The sequence below is a fragment of the Mastigoproctus giganteus genome, chromosome 6 (assembly GCF_048544385.1).
Source record: "Mastigoproctus giganteus isolate SK-2022 chromosome 6, ASM4854438v1, whole genome shotgun sequence".
Taxonomy (NCBI): Eukaryota; Metazoa; Arthropoda; class Arachnida; order Uropygi; family Thelyphonidae; genus Mastigoproctus; species Mastigoproctus giganteus.
The window spans coordinates 20,378,517-20,406,254 of record NC_143580.1 but is presented as its reverse complement, the minus strand read 5'-3'; the positions used below and the strand labels follow the sequence as shown (position 1 = coordinate 20,406,254).

At 37.5% G+C, this 27,738-nt stretch overlaps 1 protein-coding gene across 1 annotated transcript in view; it reads left to right on the top strand.

The window, feature by feature from the left end:
* The window catches only part of LOC150084050 (sodium/calcium exchanger 2-like), an 89,675-nt gene extending 61,937 nt beyond the window's left edge, over nt 1-27,738 (top strand). The window contains exons 9-12 of the mRNA XM_090375873.1: nt 2,672-3,010; nt 16,234-16,412; nt 24,850-25,179; nt 27,276-27,738. Of these exons, the coding sequence (XP_090231999.1) occupies nt 2,672-3,010; nt 16,234-16,412; nt 24,850-25,179; nt 27,276-27,512 (1,085 nt within the window). The 3' untranslated portion in view covers nt 27,513-27,738. The remainder of the gene's footprint in view (nt 1-2,671; nt 3,011-16,233; nt 16,413-24,849; nt 25,180-27,275) is intronic.

Here is a 27,738-nt window from a genome sequence, read left to right as displayed (position 1 = left end):
TAAAAGGAGTATCATTTTTAACCAATTTTATAGTGCGTGATTTTATAGAAAACCTGGAAGACAAAGGCGGAGATGGATAGATGAAATTCATGAGTTTTTGAGTAGTAAATGGATGGCCAGTGCTCAAAACAGAAGGAACTGGAAAGTTGCTGGAGAGGCCTTCATCCTGCAGTGGATTGAAAATGGCTGATGATGATGATGATAGTGCGTACGAATATAGTTCTACACAAGAATCTCTCAATGACGAACTCTGGGACCTTGCAACAAGATTTTTAAACAGGGGATATACACTAGGTATAATTGGGTACATTCAGCAACAGGCGAAACAAAAATCCGAACTAGTTCTGCTGAGTAAGAATACTACACATTAATAAAATATTTAAGTTCCTTAAGTACAACAATGGTATGAACAGTTTATTAACATTTTTCAAAAACACAGAATTCAAAATAACTATTTTGGAATTTACTTAATCGGTTGTGCAACTGCACAACCGATTAAGTAAATTCCAGACAGTATTGAGGACGAGGAAGCCAACCTCGCTATCTAACATGGAGCAAACCAATATAGTCTATAACATTGTTTGTGGGGAATGCAACTCCTTTTACATCAGTTCTACCCAAAATTATCTTATGATGCAATTACAACAACACCTGGCATATGTGAGGGTGAAAAGGACAGGTGCATCTGAACTTTCCTTTCACGCCATCTAGGAGAACCACGTTTTGTTTTTTTTTAGCGAGGCTAAAGTAATTAATACACAGAATGAATACATAACTTTTAATAGCTGAAACACTTGAAATGAAATTAAACTGTAATTCTATAAATGTGCGGAGACCATACACTATTTCGGACTCGTGGACCTTTATGCACATGTGTGAATAGTGAGATTCACATTGGTTAACAAAAATAATCTTGTCGCGGTGCACTAATTTTAAATTATAAGAGCGTGGATATTGTTAAATTTGTCACTTTACTTCTTGTGAGCACAATTCATAACTGAAATAACTTAATCACCTATAAAGAAGTCTAGTCTAAAATATTTTTAATATAGTTTGACAACTGTCTTCTGTTTCTAGCCCATCATTGCTGATGGGTTTAGTTTGGGATAGATTGATGTACATAAACTATGCTTTGCTCTTCCTTGGTAGCAGTAAGTAGACATCGGGAATGGAATACAAGATTATTAGTTTTATAAAACCGCATAAATTAACCATCTTTTAATATGGATATTATCGTGTTGCACACTAAGATCTTTTATATTATATATTAACCGGATCAATTTGATGTGAGTGTTGGGTGAAGATATTTCCCACAAAAAGGTAATGATAAGCTATCTTATATTTAAACAAGAAAACTTTATATAAAATGTTAATGCCCACTCGAATGAAGCATGTAAACTACCTACAGTATGGGATTTCTTTTTCCCTATTAGGTTTCTTGAGTTCCTGCATGATATGGATAGAGTTTTTAAATCTTTGTAGCCTTATTTACACTTCAGTAATATAATCCACAGTAGTGTGAAAGTTTTCTTGGGGATTTTCATAGAGAGCATATAAACCACCGACAGTATTGAAGGTGGTTTACATGCTCTCCATGATGTCCAACCGAAATGTTCTGTCTTGCACACTTCCTGTGACATGGAAAAATTTCACCTGATGAGATATTGTTGATTTATTTGGCACAGGAGACCTGGAAAATGCATCACAAAACTCACAAAAACTATCTGTGGAAAGTTGAATGAGATGCTAAGCAATGTTTGATAATGAATGCTTGTTGCACTTGCAAAAAAAATGCTTGTGTGCACTTTTTGTTGAAAGATGACTGTCACAAGTCTGTTACAAAATCACATGACCTGTGTGGTTTCTTCTGTGCTGGTTTAGTCACAGTTGTGTATATTTGTTTATGATACTAGTTGAACTGCCTTCATTTAATACCACCAATAAATATTTCACTTATGGGTTGCATCATTTTTTGCTTGCCCTGTACTAAAATTAAGAAAGATGATAATTAAATGAGAAAGGAGGTTGGGTGATGTTTTGAAGGCCACTTTGCCTTTTTCTGAGCTTACAAGGTATAATTCCAAATGACTTATGAGGTTTATAAGCTAACTGTTAAAGCAAAATATAAAAGTTAAGATCAGCTTATTATTTAAGTCAGTGATTTTAAATCTGTATTCTACAGAACATTTGTATTCTCCAAAAGTTCTATAATTTTTTTTATTATTGCATTTTTGTTTAATTTTTATGGTATGTTGCTGTTTTATGCAATAAAAAAGAAGTTAGAGTGCTGATTTTAATTTATTTCAATCTAAATTCAGCCCTGTTTTCTTTGGCAGAGAATTTTTAAACAATATGATGATTACTGTATTTTTAAAATTTATTGGATACAATTAGTATCCAATAGTAAAATTAGAAAGTTAAAAATATAAATACACATTCATTCTTCCAATTACTGTTCAAAAAAAGGTCCAAAGTATATGGCTTAAAGTTCTTATAGGAATCTTTTCTAGATTCTTCTGTGTTTGGGAGGGGGGCAGAATCAAAATCAAAGTTGCACCTCTAGGGGGTACTGTTAGGCTCTGTTAGTATATATTGTGTGTCATTAAGAAAAAAGTGTCTTTTTTAAATTTTTTTGCTACATATATAAACCTTTTTTCCATTTCTTTTACAGAACCTGGGTTTTTGCAATTCAAGCGAAGAGGTCTTCTAGTACAGGAAAGTGTTGGTTTTGTTCAGATACCAGTTATTCGGAAGCAAGGTGCTGACGGTATTGTGTCAGCAAAGTGGAAAACAATTGATAAATCTGCAAAAAGTGGGAGAGACTATGTGGGCGGGGAAGGTGATATTGTCTTCAACCATGGGGAAGTTGAAAAATATATTAAGATTGTTATCATAGATGACTTTGAAGCTGAGAAAGATGAGCATTTTGAGATACAGCTTTTTGAACCCAAAGGAGGCGCTATTATTGGGCAAATAAATCGTACTACTGTGACCATTACTAATGATGATGGTGAGAAAGTAATATTAGATTTTAATATTTGAAGGTTTCATAGATTATACTGTAATTTATATTTTAATAAGCTCTTGGTTACTTTAATATTGAGTATTACTGGTATTATTCATTTTTGAGAGATAAATTAGTTTACTTTTTAATTTTATTACTGATACCTTTTTTGAGAGAGAGAGAGAGAGACCAAAAATGTTGTGCCACATGGAATAAAAAATCATTTTGAATTACCATTGCACATTACAGCTTTGGAAGCAAAAAAAAAAAAAAAAAAAAAAATTAATTTGATTAAATTTTTTGTTATTGGACAATTTAGGGCTTCATTTGGAATGAAACATGTTCCAGTCTTTTGCTTATCATCTAGTGATCACTTCCTCCCATTGCCAGTCCTGTGATGCTATCTGGTTTGATGGTTAAGTCTAGAATATTTTGTCCCTATCAATCTCCCTTATATGCTGATGTAAATAATAGTTGTCTAGTTAATTTTAAGATTTTGTCACCCATGGTGAGTTCTCCTCCCACTTGTTTCAGCCAATAAGGGTAAAAATTTAAGTCTCCCATAAGAAGGCACTTGCACTTCTCCATCTGCATGTAGAGGCTCTTCACAATCTTCTGGTTTGTTTGTTCAATTTGGAAAGGCTTCTGTTGTGTCTAGTCAGTTTTTAATAAGCAGCAGTAATTACCCCACCTCACCTAGCTTTCCTATCCTTCCAAAATATTTATACATGTTAAAGTAGCTAGGTGGTAGATGACTCTCATCAACCGGTGCAATACCACCACTTTGCTTATTGGTGGCTTGAAGCGGTGGAACCCTTGTTTAGTCTCCAGAGTTAAGTTCCGGTCAATCCTTCCCCATCTCTTCCATCATGCAGTATGACTGATGGCTTTTGAGGTTATGTGGACATCATGGCGAGAGATCCAATCTTCCTTACATTTCGAGGATACAGCTCTAAAACTGTCTTTACAGGCTGGCCGCTAGTTAGTACACCTGATAAAACCTATTTTCAACTCTCTAGGAGGCTTCTGGATCAGCTAGTGCAGCAGTTCCCAATTTTTTTTTTGACTTGCGAACCCCTTTCAACATAATATTTTTATCGTGAACCCCTAAGCCTATATTCTCTGAAATCGTATAAAAGTACTGAATTTTTATTTTAAAATATTTCCAGTGCTACACTGGTGTGCAAAACTTAAGGACCAACACTATTTCTAAAGGTTACAACCAAAAAATCAAACAAAACAGCTTGTGGCGATTTGCATAACTGTGGCCTTTCAGTAGAAAGCTGGTGCACATGCAAAAAAAATTGAATCATGACGGGAGGACTCGCATAAATAGATAAATTCAGCAGTTATGTGCAAATTACCAAATGGTGAGCATGATCATTACAGATGTTTGATTGGTTTCATACAGTGCTACAGACAATGAAATGAATGGCCAGACAACATCTGGATGACTTTACCTGGGGTAGAATAATGAGGAAGGTTGAAGTGCGAGGTGTGTGGCTGCAGAGTTCAGTATCGCCCATAACATTGTCTCACGTGCGTGGTCGGCCCTCAGAATGACAGGTACAGCTGTTTGAAGGACCAATCATTCTGAAGGCCGACCACATCCTTCAGATACATATAGCGGATCCTGTTGTCCACCAGACAGAGGGATCCATTGCAAACCAGCCGTGCAGGATATCACAGTTTACTGTGGCCAGGTGACTCCACAAAGGTGGACTGTTTGCCTGATGGCCAGTATGCTGTGTCCCTTTAACACCAGCCCATCGGAGGCACTGTTTACAGTGGTGCATCAAACACAAGGACTGGACAGCAGTGCAATGGGGTAAGGTACTCTTTACTGATGAGAGTAGATTCAGTCTCAGCAGCAATTCTGGACTTCAGCTGATCTGGCAAGAGGTTGGCACATGGTATCACCCCACAAACATCACTGAAAGGGATCAATATGGTGGTCGAGGTGTTCTCGTCCTGGAAGGTGTCATCTTGCACGGACGATACTGGAAGTCAGTACTGTACTGAGGTAATCCTGCCTCATGTGTGTCTGTTCTGAGATGCCATTGGCCCTGAGTGGGTTTTTGGATGATAATGCCATACTCCATTGCACTGCAGCTGTTGATATGATTTTGGAAAGTGAGGACATTGTTCATATGGATTTACCTGCCCATTCCACTGATCTAAATCCCATCAAACACATATTGGATGCTCTGGGGAGACTCCTAGCAGCACACCCACACACACAAGAAAATGTTAGCATTAGCATTAGTAGAGGCATATGATGCAAGAAAGCAAGTTTATGCAGCATCAGCTAAAAAAAAAAAAAAAAAAAAACAACCACTCCCATTTCACCCCTCCGTTCGTTCAAAATACCTGTCCAGCTGAGCCTTAAATTTATTTAGGCTATCAACTTCCACAACAAGGGATGGAAGTCTTTTCCACCAACCAACTACCTGCTGGCTAAAGGCAAATTTATGCACATCTATCCTACATCTGTCTTTCCTCAGTTTGAATTTATGCCCTCTCAGGTGATTATTCTGAGCAAGAGGAAGAATCCCATCGGCATTGAGCATGCTCAAACCATTCAAGGCTTTATACACCTCTATCAGATCACCTCGCCGGTGCCTAGTCTCCAGACACTGTAATTTGCGAAACTTAAGCCTTTGTTCCATTCACTAATCTTGTTGCCCTTCTCTGAACTCGTTCCAGCAGCTCTGCATCGTTCTTGAAATGAGGCCTCCAGATCTGTATACAGTACTCAAGATGTGGCCTGACCATTGCCTAATACAAGGGAATAATCACCTCCTTATCCTTGCTAGAAAAATTCCTGTATTTCATTGACAAGACACCATGAGCTACTCTTGCAGCCCATCTGCACTGCTCAGAGAACTTCATATCTGCCTGCACAATTACCCCCAGGTCCTTTTCATTCTCTACCACTGTCAGTGTAGTACCACAGAGTTGATACATTGCTCTGGGGTTACTGTTTCCCATATGTAGTACTTTACATTTGTCAATGTTAAACTTCATTTGCCACCTCTCAGCCCATCTGCTCAACTTTTCCAGATTCTGTTGCAGCAACATAGTGTCAGTAGTGTCCTTAACAACTCTGCCAACCTTATGTTCACCAGCTGAAGATGGCACTGACAGAGGAATGGACAATGTTACCACAAGAACTTATCAACAACAGCAACCCCAGAGCAACGTATCAACTCTGTGGTACTTCACTGACAGTGGTAGAGAATGAAAGGGACCTGGGGGTGGTTGTGCAGGCAGATATGAAGTTTTCTGAACAGTGCAGACGGGCTGCAAGAGTAGCTCATGGTGTATTGTCGATGATATATAGGAATTTTTCTATCAGGGATAAGGTGATTATTCCCTTGTATAAGGCAATGGTCAGACCACACCTAGAGTACTGTATACAGGTCTGGAGGCCTCATTTCAAGAAGGATGTAGAGATGCTGGAACGATTACAAAGAAGGGCAACAAGAGTAGTGAATGGAACAAAGGGGTGCTCTTACGAAGAAAGGCTTAAGTTTTGCAAATTACAGTGTCTGGAGACTAGGCACCGGCGAGGTGATCTGATAGAGGTGTATAAAGCCTTAGATGGTTTGAGCATGCTCAATGCTGATGGGATTCTTCCTCTTGCTCAGAATAATCACCTGAGAGGGCATAAATTCAAATTGAGAAAAGACAGATGTAGGATAGACGTGCAGAAATTTGCCTTTAGCCAGAGGGTGGTTGGTTGGTTGGTGGAATAGACTTCCATCCCTTGTCGTGGAAGTTGACAGTCTAAATAAGTTTAAGGCTCAGCTGGACAGGTATTTTGAACGAACAGAGGGGTGAAGTGGAAGTGGTTATTTTTTATTTATTTATTTATTTATTTATTTTTTTTTGGCTGATGCTGCATAAGCTTGCTTTCTTGCCTCAAATGCCTCTACTAATGCTAATTGTTTTAAGTATGGACAGGCGGTGCAAAGCCTGCATCGACATTAGGGGTGGCCCTATCTCCTACTGAGGACCACCTCTTCCCTTTATTTCATCTATATCTTGGCAGCCAGTGCTATGTTGCCTTTTTTGAATAAAGCCCTTCTGTACTGTTTTGTTTCCATTGTTGTGTCAGTGTTGTTTCCTTCATTTCTGTACCTCATGAGGTTCATTTGGTATGCTTTTCCCATATCCATGCCACTTCTATGAGAAGGTACAGGTGAAAACCTGTTTGGTCCTTAAGTTATGCACACCAGTGTACATTTTTATAAGCGACATTGCATAATAATAAAAATTATCATTATTTATATTCTGTAAACCAGTTATTAATCAGACCAAACTAGATTTCAAACAGGCTAAGAGTAGAAAACTTTCTTTTTGTTCAAATGGTAGCCAAGCATCTGGTCTCTTTCTAAAGCTATTGGCTGCAATTTTTGCCCATCTCTGTTCCCACCTCTCTCACAACTGAATAGTTCTGTTGGCACATCAGCTAAAGATAAAGCTGCTTGCATCCTATTTTTCTTCCAATTCGTGTATTGATGATCTTGGTAAATCACCTCAAACCATTACCAGTACACGGCGGTCAATGAATACAGAATACTTCTTCTCAAAACCTGTGGCCCTGAACCTGCTCTTGTTTTGTGTCATCTTGTTTCACTTTCTTATTCCAAAGTTTTTGCTTCTGCTTGGAAATTTGCTCATATCCAGCCAGTTCCTAAAAAGGGTGACAAATCCTTTCCATCCAATTGTCCCATTGCAGTTACTTCTACTCTTTGTAAAGTAATGGAGAAATCAATTAACCACCAACTCTTAAACTATCTGGAAATCTTTCACCTGGTCAAAGATTGCCCATATGGATTCCGTCAGTGTCATTCCACTGGTGGTATTCTGGCTTATGTTATTCATCTGTGGACAAATTCAGTGGAAAAGTTAACATTTCAAAGAATTTTGATCATGTTTGGCATAAGGGTCTTCTAAATAAGCTTCCATCCTATGGTTTGCCAGCTGTTCTTTGTAATTGGTTATCCAGTTTTCTCTCTGACCACTCACTGCTGGTGATGATAGATGGCTCTGTCTTCTAACTTCTCTGCCTAATGCTGGTGTTTTCTAGGTTCAGTTCTTTCTCCCACTCTTTTCCTCTTGTATTAATAGCCTTCTTCCATTGACCGGAAATCCTATTCATACTTTTGCTGCTGGATAGCACATTGCTTTCCACCTTCCAGTTTGAGAAACCTGCCCTACTCAAACAGCTTGAATTTCTCAAGTATCCATTGCCAAATCCTTAAATGCTGATCTCCAGGCAATTCTCCAGTAGAGCAAAGAAAACTTAAGTTCAATCTTTCTAAAACTCAGTCCTGTCTTAAGTCTCGCAAAAAGAATTCTTCTGCTCCTATGCATCCACGATTTCTAGACAAGATCTTGGGGATTATCCTGACTTCTAATCTCTCTTTGCACAAGCACATTGCAAATATTGCTTCCTGTGCATCTAAAAAACTGGGTTTTCTCTTTCACTCTCGGTGTTACTTTTCATCCAAACAGTTGTTTACTCAGTAGAAATTGCAAATCCTCCCTAACATGGAATATTGTTCCCACATCTGGGGCTGTGCTCCCAAAACCTCTCTCAGGCTTTGTCTCATCTGTAAGTCTTTCTCTGCTCTCTGTCTTATAGATGTTTTGTTTCTGCTGCATGCCTTTTCTATAGATACTTCCACGGGCACTGTTCTTCTGAATTGGCTTTTGGCTTTTATAATTCCCACTCTCTTTCAAACCAATCTGAACATGTGCTGCCAATCTACAGAAGTTCAAGTCTAATGTCAACATGTATCTTCTTTCATTTTTTCAACCTTCAACCCACGCATGGTACTAAGTATTATAAGTTCTAAAAAAAAGTACCTATACATAACAATGATATTTGAGAATGAAAAAAAAAATAGTATGGAAAACTTTTTTATTTAAAAAAGGTTGTTTAGGTATGGGTAATGCACTTCCATCATTTCTATTACCCAGGTAGTATGCATACATCATTTGATTATATCTTATATTGTGAATACCTTCGCAATGAGTTGCCGAGGTATTGCACTGCTCTGAATAAGTAACTTCACCAATGGAGAAGACTAATGATATTATTCTCAGTGGATACCACCACCCAGATATCACCATTTCAAAGCTTTTTGGCTTACTCATCAGTGGGTGGGCAGGTACCCTGTTATTGCAATAGTGACAACCTAGTTATTAGCATTAGCATTAGTAGAGGCATTTGATGCAAGAAAGCAAGCTTATGCAGCATCAGCCAAAAAAAAAAAAAAAACCCCACTTCCACTTCACCCCTCTGTTCGTTCAAAATACCTGTCCAGCTGAGCCTTAAACTTATTTAGGCTATCAACCTCCACCACAAGGGATGGAAGTCTGTTCCACCAACCAACCACCCGCTGGCTAAAGGCAAATTTCCGCACGTCTATCCTACATCTGTCTTTCCTCAATTTGAATTTATGCCCTCTCAGGTGATTCTTCTGAGCTAGAGGAAGAATCCCATCAGCATTGAGCATGCTTAAACCATTCAAGGCTTTATACACCTCTATCAGATCACCTCGCTGGTGCCTAGTCTCCAGACACTGTAATTTGCAAAACTTAAGCCTTTCTTCGTAAGAGCACCCCTTTGTTCCATTCACCAATCTTGTTGCCCTTCTCTGCACTCGTTCCAGCAGCTCTACATCCTTCTTGAAATGAGGCCTCCAGACCTGTATACAGTACTCTAGGTGTGGCCTGACCATCGCCTTATACAATGGAATAATCACCTCCTTATCCCTGCTGGAAAAATTCCTGTATATCATTGACAATACTCCATGAGCCACTCTTGCAGCCCGTCTGCACTGCTCAGAGAACTTCACATCTGCCTGCACAACCACCCCCCAAGTCCCTTTCACTCTCCACCACTGTCAGTGCAGTACCACAGAGTTGATGCGTTGCTCTGGGGTTGCTGTTTCCCATGTGTAGTACTTTACATTTATCAATGTTAAACTTCATTTGCCACCTCTCAGCCCATCTGCTCAACCTTTCCAGATCCTGTTGCAGCAGCATAGTGTCAGTAGTGTCCTTGACAACCCTGCCAACCTTTGTATCGTCAGCAAACTTGGACATTAAGCCCGATATACCATCATCAATATCATTTATAAATACAGAAAACAATAATGGACCCAACACTGAGCCCTGAGGGACTCCACTAATAACATCAGTCCACGATGAGCAGTGTCCATTGATTACCACTCTCTGTCTTCTCCCCCTCAACCACCCCTTTATCCATAGCAGCAATTTGCCTCCAATGTCACACTGCTCCAATTTGTGTAGCAGTCTTCCATGTGCGACAGTATCAAAAGCCTTTCTAAGATCCAAGTATATAATATCAAAGTTATTCCCTGCATCCAGTTCCTTTGTGACTGCATCATAGTATCCAATCAAGTTGGTCAGGCAAGACTTCCCCTTAACAAAACCATGCTGTGTCTGAGCTATAACTGAAGTCTTGTCTAAATGATCCTGCAGTGCTTCTTTAACCAGTGCCTCCATTAATTTTCCTGGAACAGAAGTTAAGCTCACAGGTCTATAATTACTTGTGTCAGCCTTTGATCCTCCTTTGTGAATTGGGGTCACATTTGCACATTTCCAGTCTATGGGTACCTCCCCTGAGTCCAAGGAAGCTCTCATAATTATGGCTAAGGGTTTGCTTACTTCCTTTGCTGCCTCCTTTAATATAACTGGATAGATCCCATCCACCCCGGGTGCCTTTCTTGTGTTTATCTTCAACAGTTTCTCCTCCACTTTACTCCCAGTTGTTTCAAGATTCTGTAGCTTACTGCTAGAGTTGAATACACCTCTGGCATTCCCCTCGCTGAATAACTCCTCATGTGTGAATGTCGATGCAAAATATTCATTTAGTTTGTTAGCTACCTGAGCAGGATCATCAACAGTTGACCCATCAATATCAAGTGGACCAATCTGATTCATCCCCTTCCTTCTAGAGTTTACATAAGTAAAGAACTCTTTGCTGTTTTTCTTTGCATCCCTTGCCAAGGATTTCTCGTAATCTGCCTTCGCCTGCCTAACCTCCTTTGTAACTTGGTTGCATATCAACTTGTATCTATCATAGGCTTCTGTGTCATGTGTTAATTTGTATGTATCCCATGCATTTTTCTTCTCTGCCATATGCCTCATTAGTTCATCTGACATCCATTTTGGCCTAAACCTTGAACAATATTTCTTAGTTGGTATGTAAAGCCTAGTAGCTTCCAAGATAAGTTCTTTGAATGCTTCCCATTTTGAATTTGCTGTTGGTAACATCATCAGTTGGTCCCACTGTATAGAATTTAAATACTGTCTCAGTCCATCGTAGTCGCCTTTACGGAAGCAATAACCCTTCCCTTTACCCCTAATGGTAGTTACCTCTTTGAGTAAATCCCACTTGAGCACACTGTGATCACTGCCACCTAGTGGTTCATTTATCTGCAGATTCTTAATGCATGAAGAATCACTGCTGATAATCAAATCAAGAGTATTACTCCCTCTAGTTGCCTCCCGAACATGCTGATGTAGAAAACAATCATCCAATAAATCCACAAAAGTCCTGCTAGTGTGTGAGTAACCAGCCCCCAAATTCCAGTCAATATCTGGGAAATTAAAATCTCCCATTATAAGACACTCTGATTTACTGGCCCACTCTATTTCCCTGTACAGTTCCTTATTATACTCATCAGAGTCATTAGGCCTATAGCACACTCCTACTCTCAATTTTGATCTCCCAATGTTTATGTCACACCAAACTGACTCCACACTGCACTGTCCAGCGATGTCGACTGGCTTCACTTCCTTGGTTTTTATGTGTTTCTTAACTAATAACATAACCCCTCCTCCCTTCCTATCCTGTCTATCCTTTCAGTAGACGTTGTTCTCCCCAAATTGCAGTTCTGCATCCCTTATATCTGTGTGACACCACGTCTCTGATATCCCAACAATATCTGCCTTCGATGTTTTGAGCAATACCTCAAATTCATCAAATTTATTTACTAAACTCCTAGCATTGGTGTACACGCAAGTATACCTGCACCTGTTTCTATTCTTAGCTACCCTAACACAACCCATGTGTTTACTTGTACCGCAATGGCTCCCAGCAGTCTCTGAAATACCATGCATCTTGTTTTTCAGGCTTCTGCTCATTCTAATAGAAGCAGTGCAAGAATCTCTTTCACCTCTGCCAGTGGCTACTGTCAATCTATTGGTCTTTGTCTCCCCCCAAGCTAGCAGTTTTCCGACCCACCTAACACTGCCTCGATAGCATCAGCAAATATTCTTGCACCCTTTCTATTTAAGTGTATCCCATCCCTGTAGAAGCAATCTCTCCTGTTAACAAGTACAGTCCAGGCTGAAAAAAATTCTACCCCTTGAGCCTTGCACAATCTTTCCAGGGCCGAATTGATCGACAAGGCTCTCATCATATACTCCCTCCTATCGTGTCTGGGCAGAATTGCAGACACTTTCAAATTCAACTCTAATTCTCGGCTTTTGTTCAACAGTGACCTGTACTTGTTAAGTAATTCTGCCGGTCTCCTACTCTTAATATTATTAGTGCCAACGTGTACAACTATATCACCTTTTGTGCCCTTAAAAGATTATATTCGCTCTACAACGTCATCAACCTTTGCCCCTGGCAGACATACCCTGGTCCTGTTCCACCTATCTTTTTTACAAAGCATGTTCCCCGTTTCCCTGACAATAGAGTCACCAACAACTACTAGTTCCTTCGGGACCAGCGCATTCTGCCTTAGGGGTTGTCTCTGTGTCACGCGATGCCCAAGTGCAAGCTCTGGCGTTGATGTGGGCAGCTGAGAGCTTGATGGGCCCCTCAATTTAGTTTCTTCGAGGGCATCCACCCTGTCCTTCAAGCTCTCATATAGGCCCACAAGAATGCCGAGTTGTTGCCTGATATCGATACACTCCTTGCATCGCGCACACACAAAGACATCCCCCTTGGCAGTATCATGTCCCATACCCGATTGCTCTGAGCTGACCGGGCTAGCCGAGTGGGTAAAGTACCTGCCCGGCAACCCAAAGGTCGCGGGTTCGATTCCCGCCTCGGGCTTGGATCACTGTACTGCAAAAACCTTTGGAGGTGCAATATGGCCACAGAAGCCGATGCGCCAACAACTACCAAATCAAAAAAAAAAAAAACCCGATTGCTCTGCAAACATAACTCCACAAACTTGTGGAGTTATGAAGTATAACTCCACAATATGAGATATGCTTGATGGTGTGCATGGTTTAATCTAAAACTGTTTCTTGACTAAATGTCTAAGAGTATGAAAAAGGTTGTTTAGGCATGGGTAATGCGCTTCCATCATTTCTACTACTCAGATAGTATTCATGCATTGTTTGATTATGTCTCACATTACCCACATATAACCTTTTTCATACTCTTAGACATTTAGTCAAGAAATAATTTTAGATATTTATTTAACATGATATATTGTAAGATAGTAAAGTAATTATAAGTGGGAGATGTGGTTTCTTTCTTTGCCAATACTTTACTTTTTATTTAATTTTATTTTACTTTATTGTTTATTGTTTACAATAATACCTATGTAAATCTAAGCATTATAGAATTTTTAGTGCAAACCCCCTGGAACACTTTTGCGAATCCCAGGGGTTTGCAAACCACCAGTTGGGAACCTCTGAGCTAGTGTATAATCTTGCTACCTTTACTCTGCCAAATAGTGACTGGAGGGAGTCTGAGTAGTGTGTATGTGGAGGCATTGTAGAGGCCATGTTATGTCAAGGATCTGGGTATATTTTTACCATGTGTATGCCATATCCAAAAATTTCATTACTTCATATAGCATGTCCCCCCCCCACTTTTTCTTACTGTTCAATTCACCATGAATTGTCAAAACTAATAGAGTAAGCTTATCTGCAAAAAGAAAATTTAAACCTTCTAAACACTCCTTAGTTCATTTCACAAATATATGTGGTTTCAGTTCTAATCTCAATGATTTCCATTTACCCTTGCAATCTGCCAAACTCCATATACTTTTTCCTGACAGAATTTGAGTTATTGATTGATTCAATTACTCCTCATCTTAGTTGCCCAAATTATTCGCTGTATGATTCCTTTCACCTCAAAGGTGATACTTGTGCATATGTCAATTCCAATATTCCCTGTCAGAGACTTAGTAATTCGGAATCTCCTCTTTTTGATCTTCTCTGGCTTAAAACATCTCTACCTCATTCTGTCAAATTCATCTGTTGTCTCTACCATCTCCCCACTTGACTTTCTCAAGTCCAACTTTACTAACAGTGAGGTAAACTCCAGCTGGCTTCTGTTTTCCAGTCATATCGATCCAGCTGGCCAAGATGCTGAGTCTTTTGCAATTACTAATGACCTCACACAGATTTTTCATTTACCTACCAGAATACTGGACAATCCTAACCATACAGCCAACATGCTTGATCTTTTTCTCACAAACAGACCTTCTAAGTATATGGTCGAAGTGAATGGTCCTTAAGGCACCTCAGATCAGAACTTGGTGATTGTCTCTTCTCCAATGAAACCTTTATCTCATGGCTATTCCCAACCTCATGTTGTTTGGCATTACAAAAATGCAAAACGGGATGACCTGCAACATTTTCTTTTCCTTGGTCGGATTACTGTTTCAAAACTTTTGATGTCAGCGTTTGCTCAGATCGTGTCAGTGAAATTATTCTTGTAAGAATGGTATCCTTTATTCCACACTACACTTAAAATCTGTCCTTTATCTAAACCTTGGTTTTCCAATAAATGTGCTAAGGCTATTCAAGATAAAAATGCTGCATATGGCAATTGGCTTCCATCCAAATCTCCAGGTTCATTTTCTGTCTAGACCAAAGCTTGCAACAATTGAACATCAGTTTATTAATCAGTCAAAACTAGATTTTTAAAAAGCTGAGTGCAAAACTTACTTGTCCAAACAGAAGTCGAGCATTCCAGTATCTGTTGAGAAAGCTATTGGCGGCAACTTTTGCCCATCTCTGCTTCCAGCTTGGTCAAAACCAGATGGTTCTGTTGTCACTTCAGCCAAGGATAAAGCTGACTTGCTAGCATCCCATTTCTCTTCCAACTCATGTATTAATGATCTTGGTAAAACACCTCTTGCCATTCCCAACATGCTCTATTCAGTGCCTCCTGTGGTCTTCCATCAAAGGATGTCAAAATGAATTTGACAAATCTTGATGCTAAGAAAGCTCCAGGTCCTGATGGTATTTCTCCACTTGCTCTCAAAACCTGTGCTCCTGAACTTTCTCCTGTTCTTTGCCACCTTTTTTTCACTTTCTTATTCCAAAGGTGCTTTTCTTCTGCTTGGAAATTTGCTCATATCCAGCCAGTTCCTAAAAAGGGTGACAAATCCCTTCCATCCAATTATCATCCCATCGCAATTATTTTTAATCTTTCTAAAGTAATGGAGAAATCAATTAACTGTCAACTCTTAAACTACCTAGAAACCTTCCGTCTGATCAACGTCGCCAGTATGGATTCCGTCAGCGTTGATCCACTGGTGATATTCTGGCTTATGTTACCCATTTATGGACAAATTCAATGGAAAAGTTTGGTGAAACACAAGCAGTTGCTCTTGAACTGCTTTTTGTAATTGGCTATCCAGTTTTCTCTCTCAATGCTTACTGAGGGTGATGGTAGATGGCTCTCTGTCTTTTAACTTCTCCACTAATGCTGGTATCCCCCAAGCTTCAGTTCTTTTCCTATTGTATATTAATGACCTTCATCCATATAATCAGGTAAATTTGGCCCATATCATCAGGCATGACCTGTAACAAACGAAATATTACCATAATTCGTATATAATTTTTCTGCAGTTTTGTGCTGAGAAAAAATTGCTGGTACTGTAAATTTTTTTTTTTTTTTTTTTTTTTACCATCCTGTAAAAAAAATTGAATATGAAATAAAATTCTATTAATAGCAGACCAAATACTGAAACTTAAGTATTGTTTAGTTTGCTATAAGCAATAGATTATGAACTACCACAACATACAATAAACTGTTGTTAGCTGATCTTGAAACTGATTTGGGATATCACACTAATTCATATAAGCTTTATTTCTGTCTACATTATCTTATACTAATTATATGATTTGACTTCATATTTTATTTAAAGTAATATATTTGAATGTGTGCATCAAAAAGCTTAATTGGTATGTTTTATTTTTTATAGATTTCAACTGCATCATGAACAGAATTTCAGTGTTGACCAGTGTAAACGTTGATAGTGTCAGGATGCACACAGAAACTTGGGCAGAACAAATTAAATGTGCAATGAATGTCAATGGTGGTGATGTAGAAAATGCTACCCCAATGGACTACTTCTTACATTTGTTGACTTTTGGTTGGAAGGTGAATATAAATCATTTGCATTCGTTTTATACTTAAGTTATTGTCAGAGATCACACATTAAAGATTTTCTCCACTTTGGTCCATAATAATATAAGTTTAATTTTATAATCCTCTAACTATCCCAGCCTTGGCATATCTCTAACGTACAGAATATCCATAAATTATTGATCACATTACAAATTATTATATAACAGGAACTGCAAGAGATATCAGCAAACAGTTTTTTTCAGTAGAAAGAACAACTCAAAACACGGGCAGTATTTGTAGCATGTAGGATGGCCAAACTGTTTACAATTTTGTGCCAAGTGTTTCCTAACATTTGAGGCATCATGGGAGCAATTGCATCAGCGATTGGGTTGCAAAGTTCATCCAGATTTGCAAACGGGCATATGATACACCTGATCTCTTGCATAATTCCCCAGAAAGTCCAGTGGGGTTATATCCAGTGAGCAAGGGGGGTCAGGGAACTTTGGGGAATCCCAATCAACCTCATTAAAGATGAGGGGGTTTTGCCTCCCTAGATCCTGCAGTTATAACAGTTGATCTTACTGGACAGTTGGAAGGTGGACTTATCATTAAAGACACCTTTGTTCAGGAAGTAGTCATCATTTTCAATCCGATTTGAGCATATCCACAGCAAATGTTCTCCGATGTAGTGGATCATCCAGTTTCAATGCTTGCACAAGTTGGATTTTGTATGCTTAAAGTTTCAGGCAGTGGTAGGGAATCTTTTGAATGGTCAATCGGGGCATATCTAGTTCTCTGCTAGCATGATGTATAGATTTCCTTGGACTGTGTGTAAAACTTTCATGAATGCACTCAACATCCTTGACACTTTCTGCAGCCCAACCCTTCTTATGCAGGACACATCAGTTCCCTTAAATTGTTCTATCCATTGCTTAATGGACATGCCTGAAGGTACCCCACCTCTATATTCCTAGTGACACTGTAACTACAGATTTAAACTCAGTAAACCACAATACGCACATCTCTTTCTGCTGTACCATTGCCATTTCAAGTTATTGTGAGGTGCAACTGTTAGCAACATCTACATGATGCCATAACTTTTTGAGTGACTCTTTCAAATGACAAACGCATTCATATATCAGCTCTAGTTTGTACTTAATAATCATCTGAAATGTGGTGAATCATTTATGGACACTGTATATGCAAATTTTAAACATTGATTCTTATGTCAAATCTTAAAATATGGGTTCCCCTCTTTTCACACATTAGCACAGATTCTTACGATTACTGTTTGGATTTGCTTAACATTTGTTTGATGTTTGTTATTTAACTGTGCCAATGCATTTTTAATGCAATGTCAGTCAATCTTAATATTAAAATTTGGTAATGTGATAGTGCACAAGTTCTTGCATGTCAGGGTCTTCATTAATGTGCTGCTGCTGGTGTACATTTTCTTCTTCCATCATTACTGGTTATAAATCATGGGTGTATGGCTATGACCCGAAAACAAAAGTTCAGTCATCTCAATGGAAAACTTTTGTGTATTCATCAATGATATTATCAGGTATATAGTGAAGGTATATCAGGCTTAATGTCCAAGTTTGCAGATGATACAAAGGTTGGCAGGGTTGTTAAAGACAGTATGACACTCCAACTGGATCTAGATAAGTTGGGCAAATGGGCTCAGAAGTGGCAACTGAAGTTTAACATTGACAAATGTAAAATATTGCATATGAGTAGCAATAACCCAAGAGAAATGTACAAACTGTATGGTACTACACTCAGGGAAGCAGAAAGTGAAAAAGACCTGGAGTAATTGTACAGTCAGATATGAAGTTTGCTGACAGTGCAGACAGGCTACCAAGGCAGGTCATGGAGTCTTGTCAATGATATATAGGAATATTTCTAGCAGGGACAGGGAGGTGATTATCCTGTTATACAAGGCAATGGTCAGGCCACACCTAGAGTACTGTGTACAGGTCTGGAGGCCTCATTTTAGAAAGGATGTAGAGTTGTTAGAATGAGTACAAAGAAGGGCAACAAGATTGGTGAGGGGAGCAAAGGGGTGCTCTTACCAAGAAAGGCTTAAGTTCTGCAAATTGCAATGCCTGGAGAGTAGGCACATGCGAGGTAATCTGATTGAGGTGTAAAGACCTTGAATGGATGGAGCAAGCTGAATGCTGATGTGATTCTTCCTCTTGCTCAGATTAAGAACCTGAGGGGGCATAGATTCAAAGCGAGCAAAGACAGTTGTAGAATATATGTGTGGAAATTTGCCTTTAGCCAGTGGGTAGTTGATTGGTGGAACAGACTTCCATCTCTTGTTGTTGGAGGTTGATAGCCTAAATAAATTTAAGGCTGAGCTGGACAGGCATTTGGAATGAATGGAGGGGTGAAATGGGACTCTTTTTTTCTGATGCTGCATAAGCTTATTTCTTGCATCGTATGCCTCCACTAAAGGCATGTGGAAGAATGCACTCTCTCAAATATGTTAACCTCAAAATAAGAAACCAGAGTAGATTTTGATATATAAGACTATTTCCAAATCAGTTAAAATTTAAATTTTAGTTAACTCTTGTAGAGACTTTAAAAATCAAATATTTAGTAAAATTTTTATGTCTATATGTCTTTGAATATATTTCATCCTTTTTGGTTTGATATGTAATATCATTTTAATATAACAATTGTATGTCAGTTGATGAATTTGATTACTTTTTTTAAGGGTCAAGAATAAATAAAAATGGTGACTGCTCAAATGATGTAAAGAGATGACAGGCAATTGCTAAAATGTTGGTCACTGATCTAACAAAATTATGGAGAGATCAAGGTCTGCCCCTAAAGTTGAAACTGAGAATCAGTTGATTCATTAATTTTTCCAGTTTCCACTTATGGATGTGAAGGATGGAGTCTGAAAACAGTTGATAGGAAGAAAATTGAGGCATTTGAAATGTGGTGTTACAGGAGAATACTGCATATTTCTTACTTGGATTGAAGAACAAATGAGTGGATATTGAATAAAATTGGCAGGCCTAAAATTCTTCTATAGAGCATCAACAGAAGAAAACTCAAGTTTTTTGGACACATAGTAAGGAGGGAAAACTTTCAGTTGAAGAATTTAATGGAAGGAAAAATAGAGGGGAAGAGGTGCAGAGGAAGACCTGCAAAAGGCTTTGCATACCAACTAAGAAATATTGTTCAAGGTTTAGGCCTAAATAGATGTCAGATGAACTAATTAGACATATGGCAGAGAAGAAAAATGCATGGGATACATATAAATTAATGGGTGACATGGAAGCCTATGATAGATATAAGCTGGTCTGTAACCAAGTCACAAAGGAGATCAGGCAGGCAAAGGCAGATTATGAGAAATCCTTGGCAAAGGATGTAAAGAAAAACAGAAAAGAGTTCTTTACCTATGTAAACTCTAGAAGGAAAGGGATGAATCAGATTGGTCCACTGGATATTGATGGTTCAACAGTTGAGGTTCCTGCTCAGGTGGCTAACAAACTAAATCAATATTTTGCATCTACATTCACACATGAGGAGTTATTCAGGAAGGGGAATGCCAGAGGTGAAGTATACTCTGGCAGTGAGCTAGATGATTTTGTAATAACTGAGAGGAAAGTGGAGGAGAAATTGTTGTGGATAAACATAAAAAAGGCACCCAGGGTGGATGGGATCTATCCAGTTTTATATTAAAGGAGGCAGCAAAGGAAGTAAGCAACCCTTAGACATAATTATGAGAATTTCTTTGGACTCAGGGGAGGTACCCATAGACTGGAGATGTGCAAATGTGACCCCAATTCACAAAGGAGGATCAAAGGCTAACACAAGTAATTATAGACCTGTGAGTTTAACTTCTGTTCCAGGAAAATTAATGGAGGCACTGGTTAAAGAAGCACTGCAGGATCATCTAGACAAGACTTCAGTTATGGCTCGGACACAGCATGGTTTTGTTAAGGGAAAGTCTTGTCTGACCAATTTGATTGGATACTATGATGCAGTCACAAAAGAACTGGATGCAGGGAATAACTTTGATATTATATATTTGAATCTTAGAAAGGCTTTTGATACTGTTGCACATGGAAGGCTGCTGTACAAATTGGAGCAGTGTGGCATTGGAGACAAATTGCTGCTATGGATAAAGGGATGGTTGAGGGGGAGAAGACAGAGAGTGGTAATCAGTGGACACTGCTCATCGTGGACTAATGTTATTAGTGGAGTCCAGGCCTGGGCAAACTTTTTGGCTGAAGGGCGACATGAGGAATTCAAAAAGAAGGCGGGCCACACGTAAAATACTATTTTTAGATATATATTATTTGTTATCATGAAGAAGAAATATAACATAAAAAAAAATTATCTCTAACAACCAAGAATTTAATGAGATGAATGGAACTGTTTTACATCTTTTAACTTTTTTTTTTTTTTTTTTTTTTTTTAATTTTGGGTGTTGATTTTGTAGTTGAGATTCTTAAAACTGCTTGTAAATGTTCATCGGTGATGCTTGATCGTAAAGAATTTTTATTTAGATTCATGATGGAAAATGCTTGTTCACATATGTAGGTTGATCCAAAAATAACCAACATTTTTTGGGCAAAATCTTTAAGTTCGTCAAATTTGTCCGAATTAAGAGTATAGTAAAATTTACAAATTTCCTCACAACGGTGCAATTCCCTTAAATCGGTATCGCACTGCAGATTTATAATCTCAAGCTGTAGTTCACTCTGTGCACTATCAATTTCTATTGAAAATGGGTCGCGCACTATTGCCAAGCTTGTCTCAATTTTTCGGAAGTCGCCAAATCTTCGTGAAAAGTCGTCATTCAAAGCGTTGATAATTTCACAATATTTTTAAAATTTATTTTCTGGAATCTTCAGCAACTTCATGGTTGGAAAGTGGTCTACCTTATTAATCAATAAATGTCGAAGGAACAACTGGAGTCTTAATCGAAATCCATTCAAACTTTTTACCATATCATGGGCGTATAAAGTTTTCCCTTGTAACACTGTGTTGAAAGTATTTAAGTGTGTCACTATGTTCAGGGTAAACACAAATTCACAAATCCAGTTATTATCAGTTAATTCGGGAAGTCCATAATATTTTTCAGTTCTAAAAATAGAACGATGTCATCTTTAAGATTCCATACTCGCCGAAGAGCTTTTCCTAAGCTAAGCCATCCAATTTGGCTATGATAAGTAATATCTGTGTACTCGGATTCAATATCTTGAAGAAAATTAAAGAATTGTCTGTGTTTCAGGCCCCTCGATCGTATTAAATTTACTAGTTTAATAATACAAGATGTGACATGTTCAACTTTTAACACATTTTTACGTAATACTTGTTGATGTATAATACAAAGAATTGTAATTAAATTATAATCAGGATAATTTTCACAAATTTTATCCTGAATTTTCTTAAACGCTCCAACATTTTTACCTGTCAAACTTAGTGCTCCATCAGTTGTTACGCAGCCGACCGGGCTAGCCGAGTGGGTAAAGTACCTGCCCGGCAACCCAAAGGTCGCGGGTTCGATTCCCGCCTCGGGCTTGGATCAAAGTACTGCAAAAACCTTGGGAGGTGCAATATGGCCACAGAAGCCGATGCGCCAATAACTACCAAATCAAAAAAAAAAAAAAAAAAAGTTGTTACGCTTACCATTTTGTTCCATTGTAAATTATATCTTGTTAAGCATTTTTCAACTTTTTAAAATATATCAGCTCCCATTGTTTGGTCTTTAAGAGATTCCATCGAAAGAATCTCTTCGATAATTTCAAAATTAGAGGTACATCCACGTATGAAAATTATGGATTCTAATACTGATAATAATTGCTCATTCAAATTTGTATCGATACATTCAATTCTTCTTACTATAGTTCGCCGAGATAAACATATATTCTCAAATTTGTGTTTAATGTCAGGACATATAATTCCACAAGCTTCAGTCATACATTCTTTAATATAGTCTCCATCAGAAAAAGGCTCGTTGCTTTTTGCAATTATATGAGAAATAACAAAACTTGCCTCTACAGTAGCTTCTTGTTCCTTAGTTAGCCGCGTAAACATATTTTGTTGTCTAGATAAATTTTGAATCAATCCATCAGCAGTTTTCTTTCTCGCTTCTGGAGTTAAATTGGCACCGTATTCAGAATGTTTAGTAGTGAAATGTCTTTTAATATTGTACTCTTTCAACACTGAGAAACTCTCCCGGCAGATGAGACAAATAGTCTCATTATTTATGTTAGCAAAAAAATATTTTGTGTTCCACTCTTCATTGAAGACACGATGCACTCGTTGAATTATTCGTTTTTTATTCATTTTTAAAAGGATGTAAATATTATTTTTATCGCTACTGGCACCAAGATGATAACCGAAGATAACGCAAAAAAAGTAACTGCGGGATGACCATCAGAGAAAACATTGGAACTGCGGCCGGTCAGCAGTCCTATCCTATTACTCCGCCACCGCAGCAAAGCCGTTGTCGTCATCACCGATTGTCTGTTACTGTAGTTTCGCGTGGTTAGTTTATAATCGCAAATTATACTGTTATAAAAGCACCCGTTGGCTCGCTCCAGATCGCGCTCAATTTGAACAATAGAGAGATGATAAAACAATTTACAAGTCGACAAATTCTATAATGTATTACATATACAAATTTATTTTTCAAAAAGGCATCGCAAAAGGCATAAAAATAAGTAAACTTTTTTTCGAAAATACAATTAAAGCTTGCGGGCCATAGTTTTCCCGGGCCTGGTGGAGTCCCTCAAGGTTCAGTGTTGGGTCCATTATTGTTTTCTGTATTTATAAATGATATTGATGATAGTATATCAAGCTTAATGTCCAAGTTTGCAGATGATACAAAGGTTGGCAGGGTTGTTAAGGACACTACTGATGCTATGCTGCTGCAACAGGATCTGGATGGGCTGAGAAGATAAGTTTAACATTGACAAATATAAAGTACTACATATGGGGAAACAGTAACCCCAGAGCAATGTATCAACTCTGTGGTACTACACTGACAGTGGTAGAGAATGAAAAGGACCTGGGAGTTATTGTGCAGGCAGATATGAAGTTCTCTGAGCAGTGCAGATGGGCTGCAAGAGTAGCACATGGTGTCTTGTCAATGATATACAGGAATTTTTTTAGCAGGGATAAGGAGGTGATTATTCCCTTGTATAAGGCAATGGTCAGGCCACATTTCAAGAAGGATGTAGAGCTGCTGGAACGAGTACAGAGAAGGGCAACAAGATTAGTGATGGAACAAAGGGTTGCTCTTATGAAGAAAGGCTTAAGTTTTGCAAATTACAGTGTCTGGAGACTAGGCACTGGCGAGGTATCTGATAGCGGTGTATAAAGCCTTGAATGGTTTGAGCATGCTCAATACCGATGGGATTCTTCCTCTTGCTCAGAATCATCACCTGAGAGGGCATAAATTCAAATTGAGGAAAGACAGATGTAGGATAGATGTGCGGAAATTTGCCTTTAGCCAGTGGGTAGTTGGTTGGTGGAACAGACTTCCATCCCTTGTGGAAGTTGATAGCCTAAATAAATTTAAGGCTCAGCTGGACAGGTATTTCGAACGAACGGAGGGGTGAAATGGGAGTGGTTGTTTTTTTTTTTTTTTTTTATGGCTGATGCTGCATAAGCTTGCATCATATGTTTCTACTAATGCTAATGCTAACTAGGTAAAAGGATGGGATCAGTGAACTTCTGGGCATGGCATTTTGTGATGCTGCTCATAGAGCACATGATTGATGCAGTTGGAGGAATTTCTTGGTGGCCACAACAGCTCCTTGAGGAGCTATGTTACTGAAAGAAGAGATGTCAGTAAACAGAGAAAGGTATAAAGAAAATGCTATCAGTCTCCAATTAAAATACTGGCAGCAAATTTAGCAATGTGTGCCACAGTGTAACATTCTCAAAATCCAGTTTTTAGCACAAACCCATATTATGAAGTGTGGGGTTTATTCTGTGTTCACACACACACACACACACACACACACACACACACACACACACACACACACACACACCCTGTGTGCCAAGCCCATACTCACCAGATGTAAGCCGCTGGGGTTAAATGAAGGATTTTATACTGGCTGCCAGTGTACTGCTATTGAATGTTGTCTTTTCTACTAATAATTCATGTATTTAAATTTTAAAAATTCTTGGATCACTAAATTAGACTTAATCAAAAATCTAGCTGGTGGCTATAGTAATTTATGTTAATAAAAGTCATTAGAATAAAATAAATAGAAAGACTCCAGAAAATAAACTGGCAACTGTATATGGTTCATGGATTTGAGACTCCTGGATTATCATGCTTTTTGTAACTTTTATTGCTAAAAATTTAGTTTATTGTAAATAGATGAGATTATAAGGTGTTTTCTTTTATAGCAAGTTGTACTTAAATAAACAAAAAAAATTAACTAACTCCATTATATCATATCTTGTCTTATTTTTGTAATTGCAGATAATATTTGCTCTGGTGCCCCCTACTTCTATTCTTGGTGGATGGTTGACATTTTTTGTCTCACTTGGAGCAATTGGTCTTTTGACAGCCATTGTTGGTGATTTTGCTAGCATATTTGGTTGCCTTGTAGAGCTCAAAGATACAGTCACAGCCATAACATTTGTGGCACTAGGAACATCTTTACCTGATCTTTTTGCGTCACGTACAGCAGCTCGGCAAGAGAAATATGCTGATAACTGTATTGGCAATGTTACTGGAAGCAATTCAGTAAATGTTTTCTTGGGACTTGGCCTGCCATGGCTTCTTGCTGCTATCTACTGGGAAGTTAAGGTATGCCATTGCATTTTTGAGTACAGTATAATAGAATATAGATAACATCAGTGTGTATTAAATAAATTTCAGGAATTTTTAAATATGTTTGTAGTTAATGCTCCAAGTCTTGTGATGAATAATTAACAGATAAATAGCAAGTGATTTATAAACTAAAAATTATTCTCGCCAATCCACGTGGTTTGAACATTACATGTTTTTTTTAACACTTTAGATTTTAACCCTTTACTAGGTGCATTGGTGGTGGGGAATGTCTACCAAAGTAACTTAAATTTGAAAATAAAGATATCTATTAAAGTGCTGTCAATGAGAATTTTAGTATTCCTTTATAATTATTAGTTTGACTTTTGATCTTTATCATTAATTCTTTTGCTATAGAAGAAGTTTTACCATAAAAAATAATAAAAGCAAAGTTTTTGTTAGGCTTTGTGAAGCCAATTCTTGCATGATAATTATCAAGTGTTCCAAAGGAAGAATTTAAATTAGTGGCATATGTAGGTCTAATAAAATACGGGTGCTGTTGTAACCTTTTTATCTGAAGCAAATTAATGAAAATACAGTAGAGTGTCACTTATCCGGAATAACTAATGTCGGACCTCTTTCGGATAGACAAATTTTCTGGATAATCGAACATAAGGCAAGATTACATAAATTATATTATAATGTATTAAGGTAAAAGAAAAAGACTAAATATCGTGAAAAAAAAAACTTATTTAATTAAAAATAATAATAACTTATACATAAAAATTCACACATTTACATATGTGTATGTATAGGATAGGTATTTTACTGCAAATTTTATGTAGAAAAAATTTAAATAATTTTTTAAAATGTTTGATCATTTTTTGTTGTGACCTTTTTTACTACTAAATCTCAAGTTCCTTAATAATATCATTTTAATTATATTGCATTCTTCCTGTTTTTTTTTTTTTTTTTTTTTTTTTGTCCATTTTAAGTGTTGTTTCGTTTTGTTGACATTTTACATAAAAAAAAAAAAAAAAAAAAAAAAAAAAACTGAGAAAAATAAATTGCGCAGTTTTGGGCTGATATTATTCTTACCAAATCTGGAGCTAAACTAAACATTAACATGAAATGAAGAGAACAAAATATGCCATGGAAAATTGGGTTCACGGAAGCGAATGGCTAAACTCTATCATGCATGGTTTCCTAATCCAACGTTTCACCAGGCATACAAAGTAAAAAAAAAACAGGTAGAAATACTCTCGTAATGTAATAAACATTTATCTCTAATACTACCATTAATATATAAAAAAAAAAAAAAAAGAAGAAAAATCAGCCTTACAAATTATTCTGGATAACTGATTCTCTGAATAACTGACGTTCTACTGTACTCTCTAGTCTTGGAGGTTGTTTGTTTGCAGTAAGACTCAAAACAATGCAGAACACTTTTTTTCAATATTTGTTTCTTTCAAGTTTCACTTGACAGCAGCGAAGATAATGCCCAAATGTGGGCATTAAAGATGTGTTATAAAAACACACATATGTGAAATGCGTTGGAGAGGGTATTTAAAAAAAAAAAATTAAATATATATTTTCAAAGTAAAAAAAAAAAAAATTGTGTTCATAAAAGATTGAAAGTTAAGATACCATCTTAAAAATGAACAATTTTGAATTATTTTGTGCCTTTTGTTCGAAGCATAAAAATGGTGAGAAAAGTTCACGTTTCTGCTAATGTTATATTTTTAATGTACCTGGTACATTAAAAATATAACTTGGTACTGGTAAAGGGTTAATTTCAACGACATTGAAAAATCACAAAATTGTGCACTTCTCAAAAAGAGGATCTTTTTAATTTCAGTTTAACTTCCATTTCTTTTTAAAACCTCAATTTCATCAGACAATACAGATTAGTGAAGAGTCTCTCTTAATATATAAAGCATTTGCTATTGTCTGTCAAATTTTTGGATAAGTAATTAATGTTTTAGATATTTATTTCTTCATTAAGTATTTATACACATACACAAGAGTTTGTTTCTCTCTGCACAAGTGAGTTTACAGAAAAAATTAAGTGTTGAAAAGAGAAATTGTGATTATTATACAAGAGTAAAATTTGTTTTGTTTTATTTGTCTTACAGGGAGAGCATTTCCATGTTCCTTCTGGAACCCTTGGATTCAGTGTAGGGATTTACACAGCCGTGTCACTAACTGCCATAGCATTGCTCATGGCAAGAAGAGTTCTTCCTATATTTGGCAAGGGTGAATTAGGTGGTCCAAGAAAGATGGCTACTGGAAGTGCTGTTTTCCTAGTCTCTTTATGGTTTCTGTATATCATCTTATCTTCACTGGAAGCTTATGGGCACATTAAGATTTAAGAGACTTTAGACTTTTTTTTGATGTGAATTCACATTTGTTGCACGTTCATTAATATTTGCCTCATTTATATCTTGAGAACTTGGTTCTAAGGGTGTCAATTGATACAAATGTATGTAGGTACAAATCTGTGTTTTGTTTAGAATCTTTAATTGTACATAAAATGCTGGCATTTATGATAATGTGTTAAATTAAATGCACTCATTCTTCCTTCTCTTTCCTTTTGGC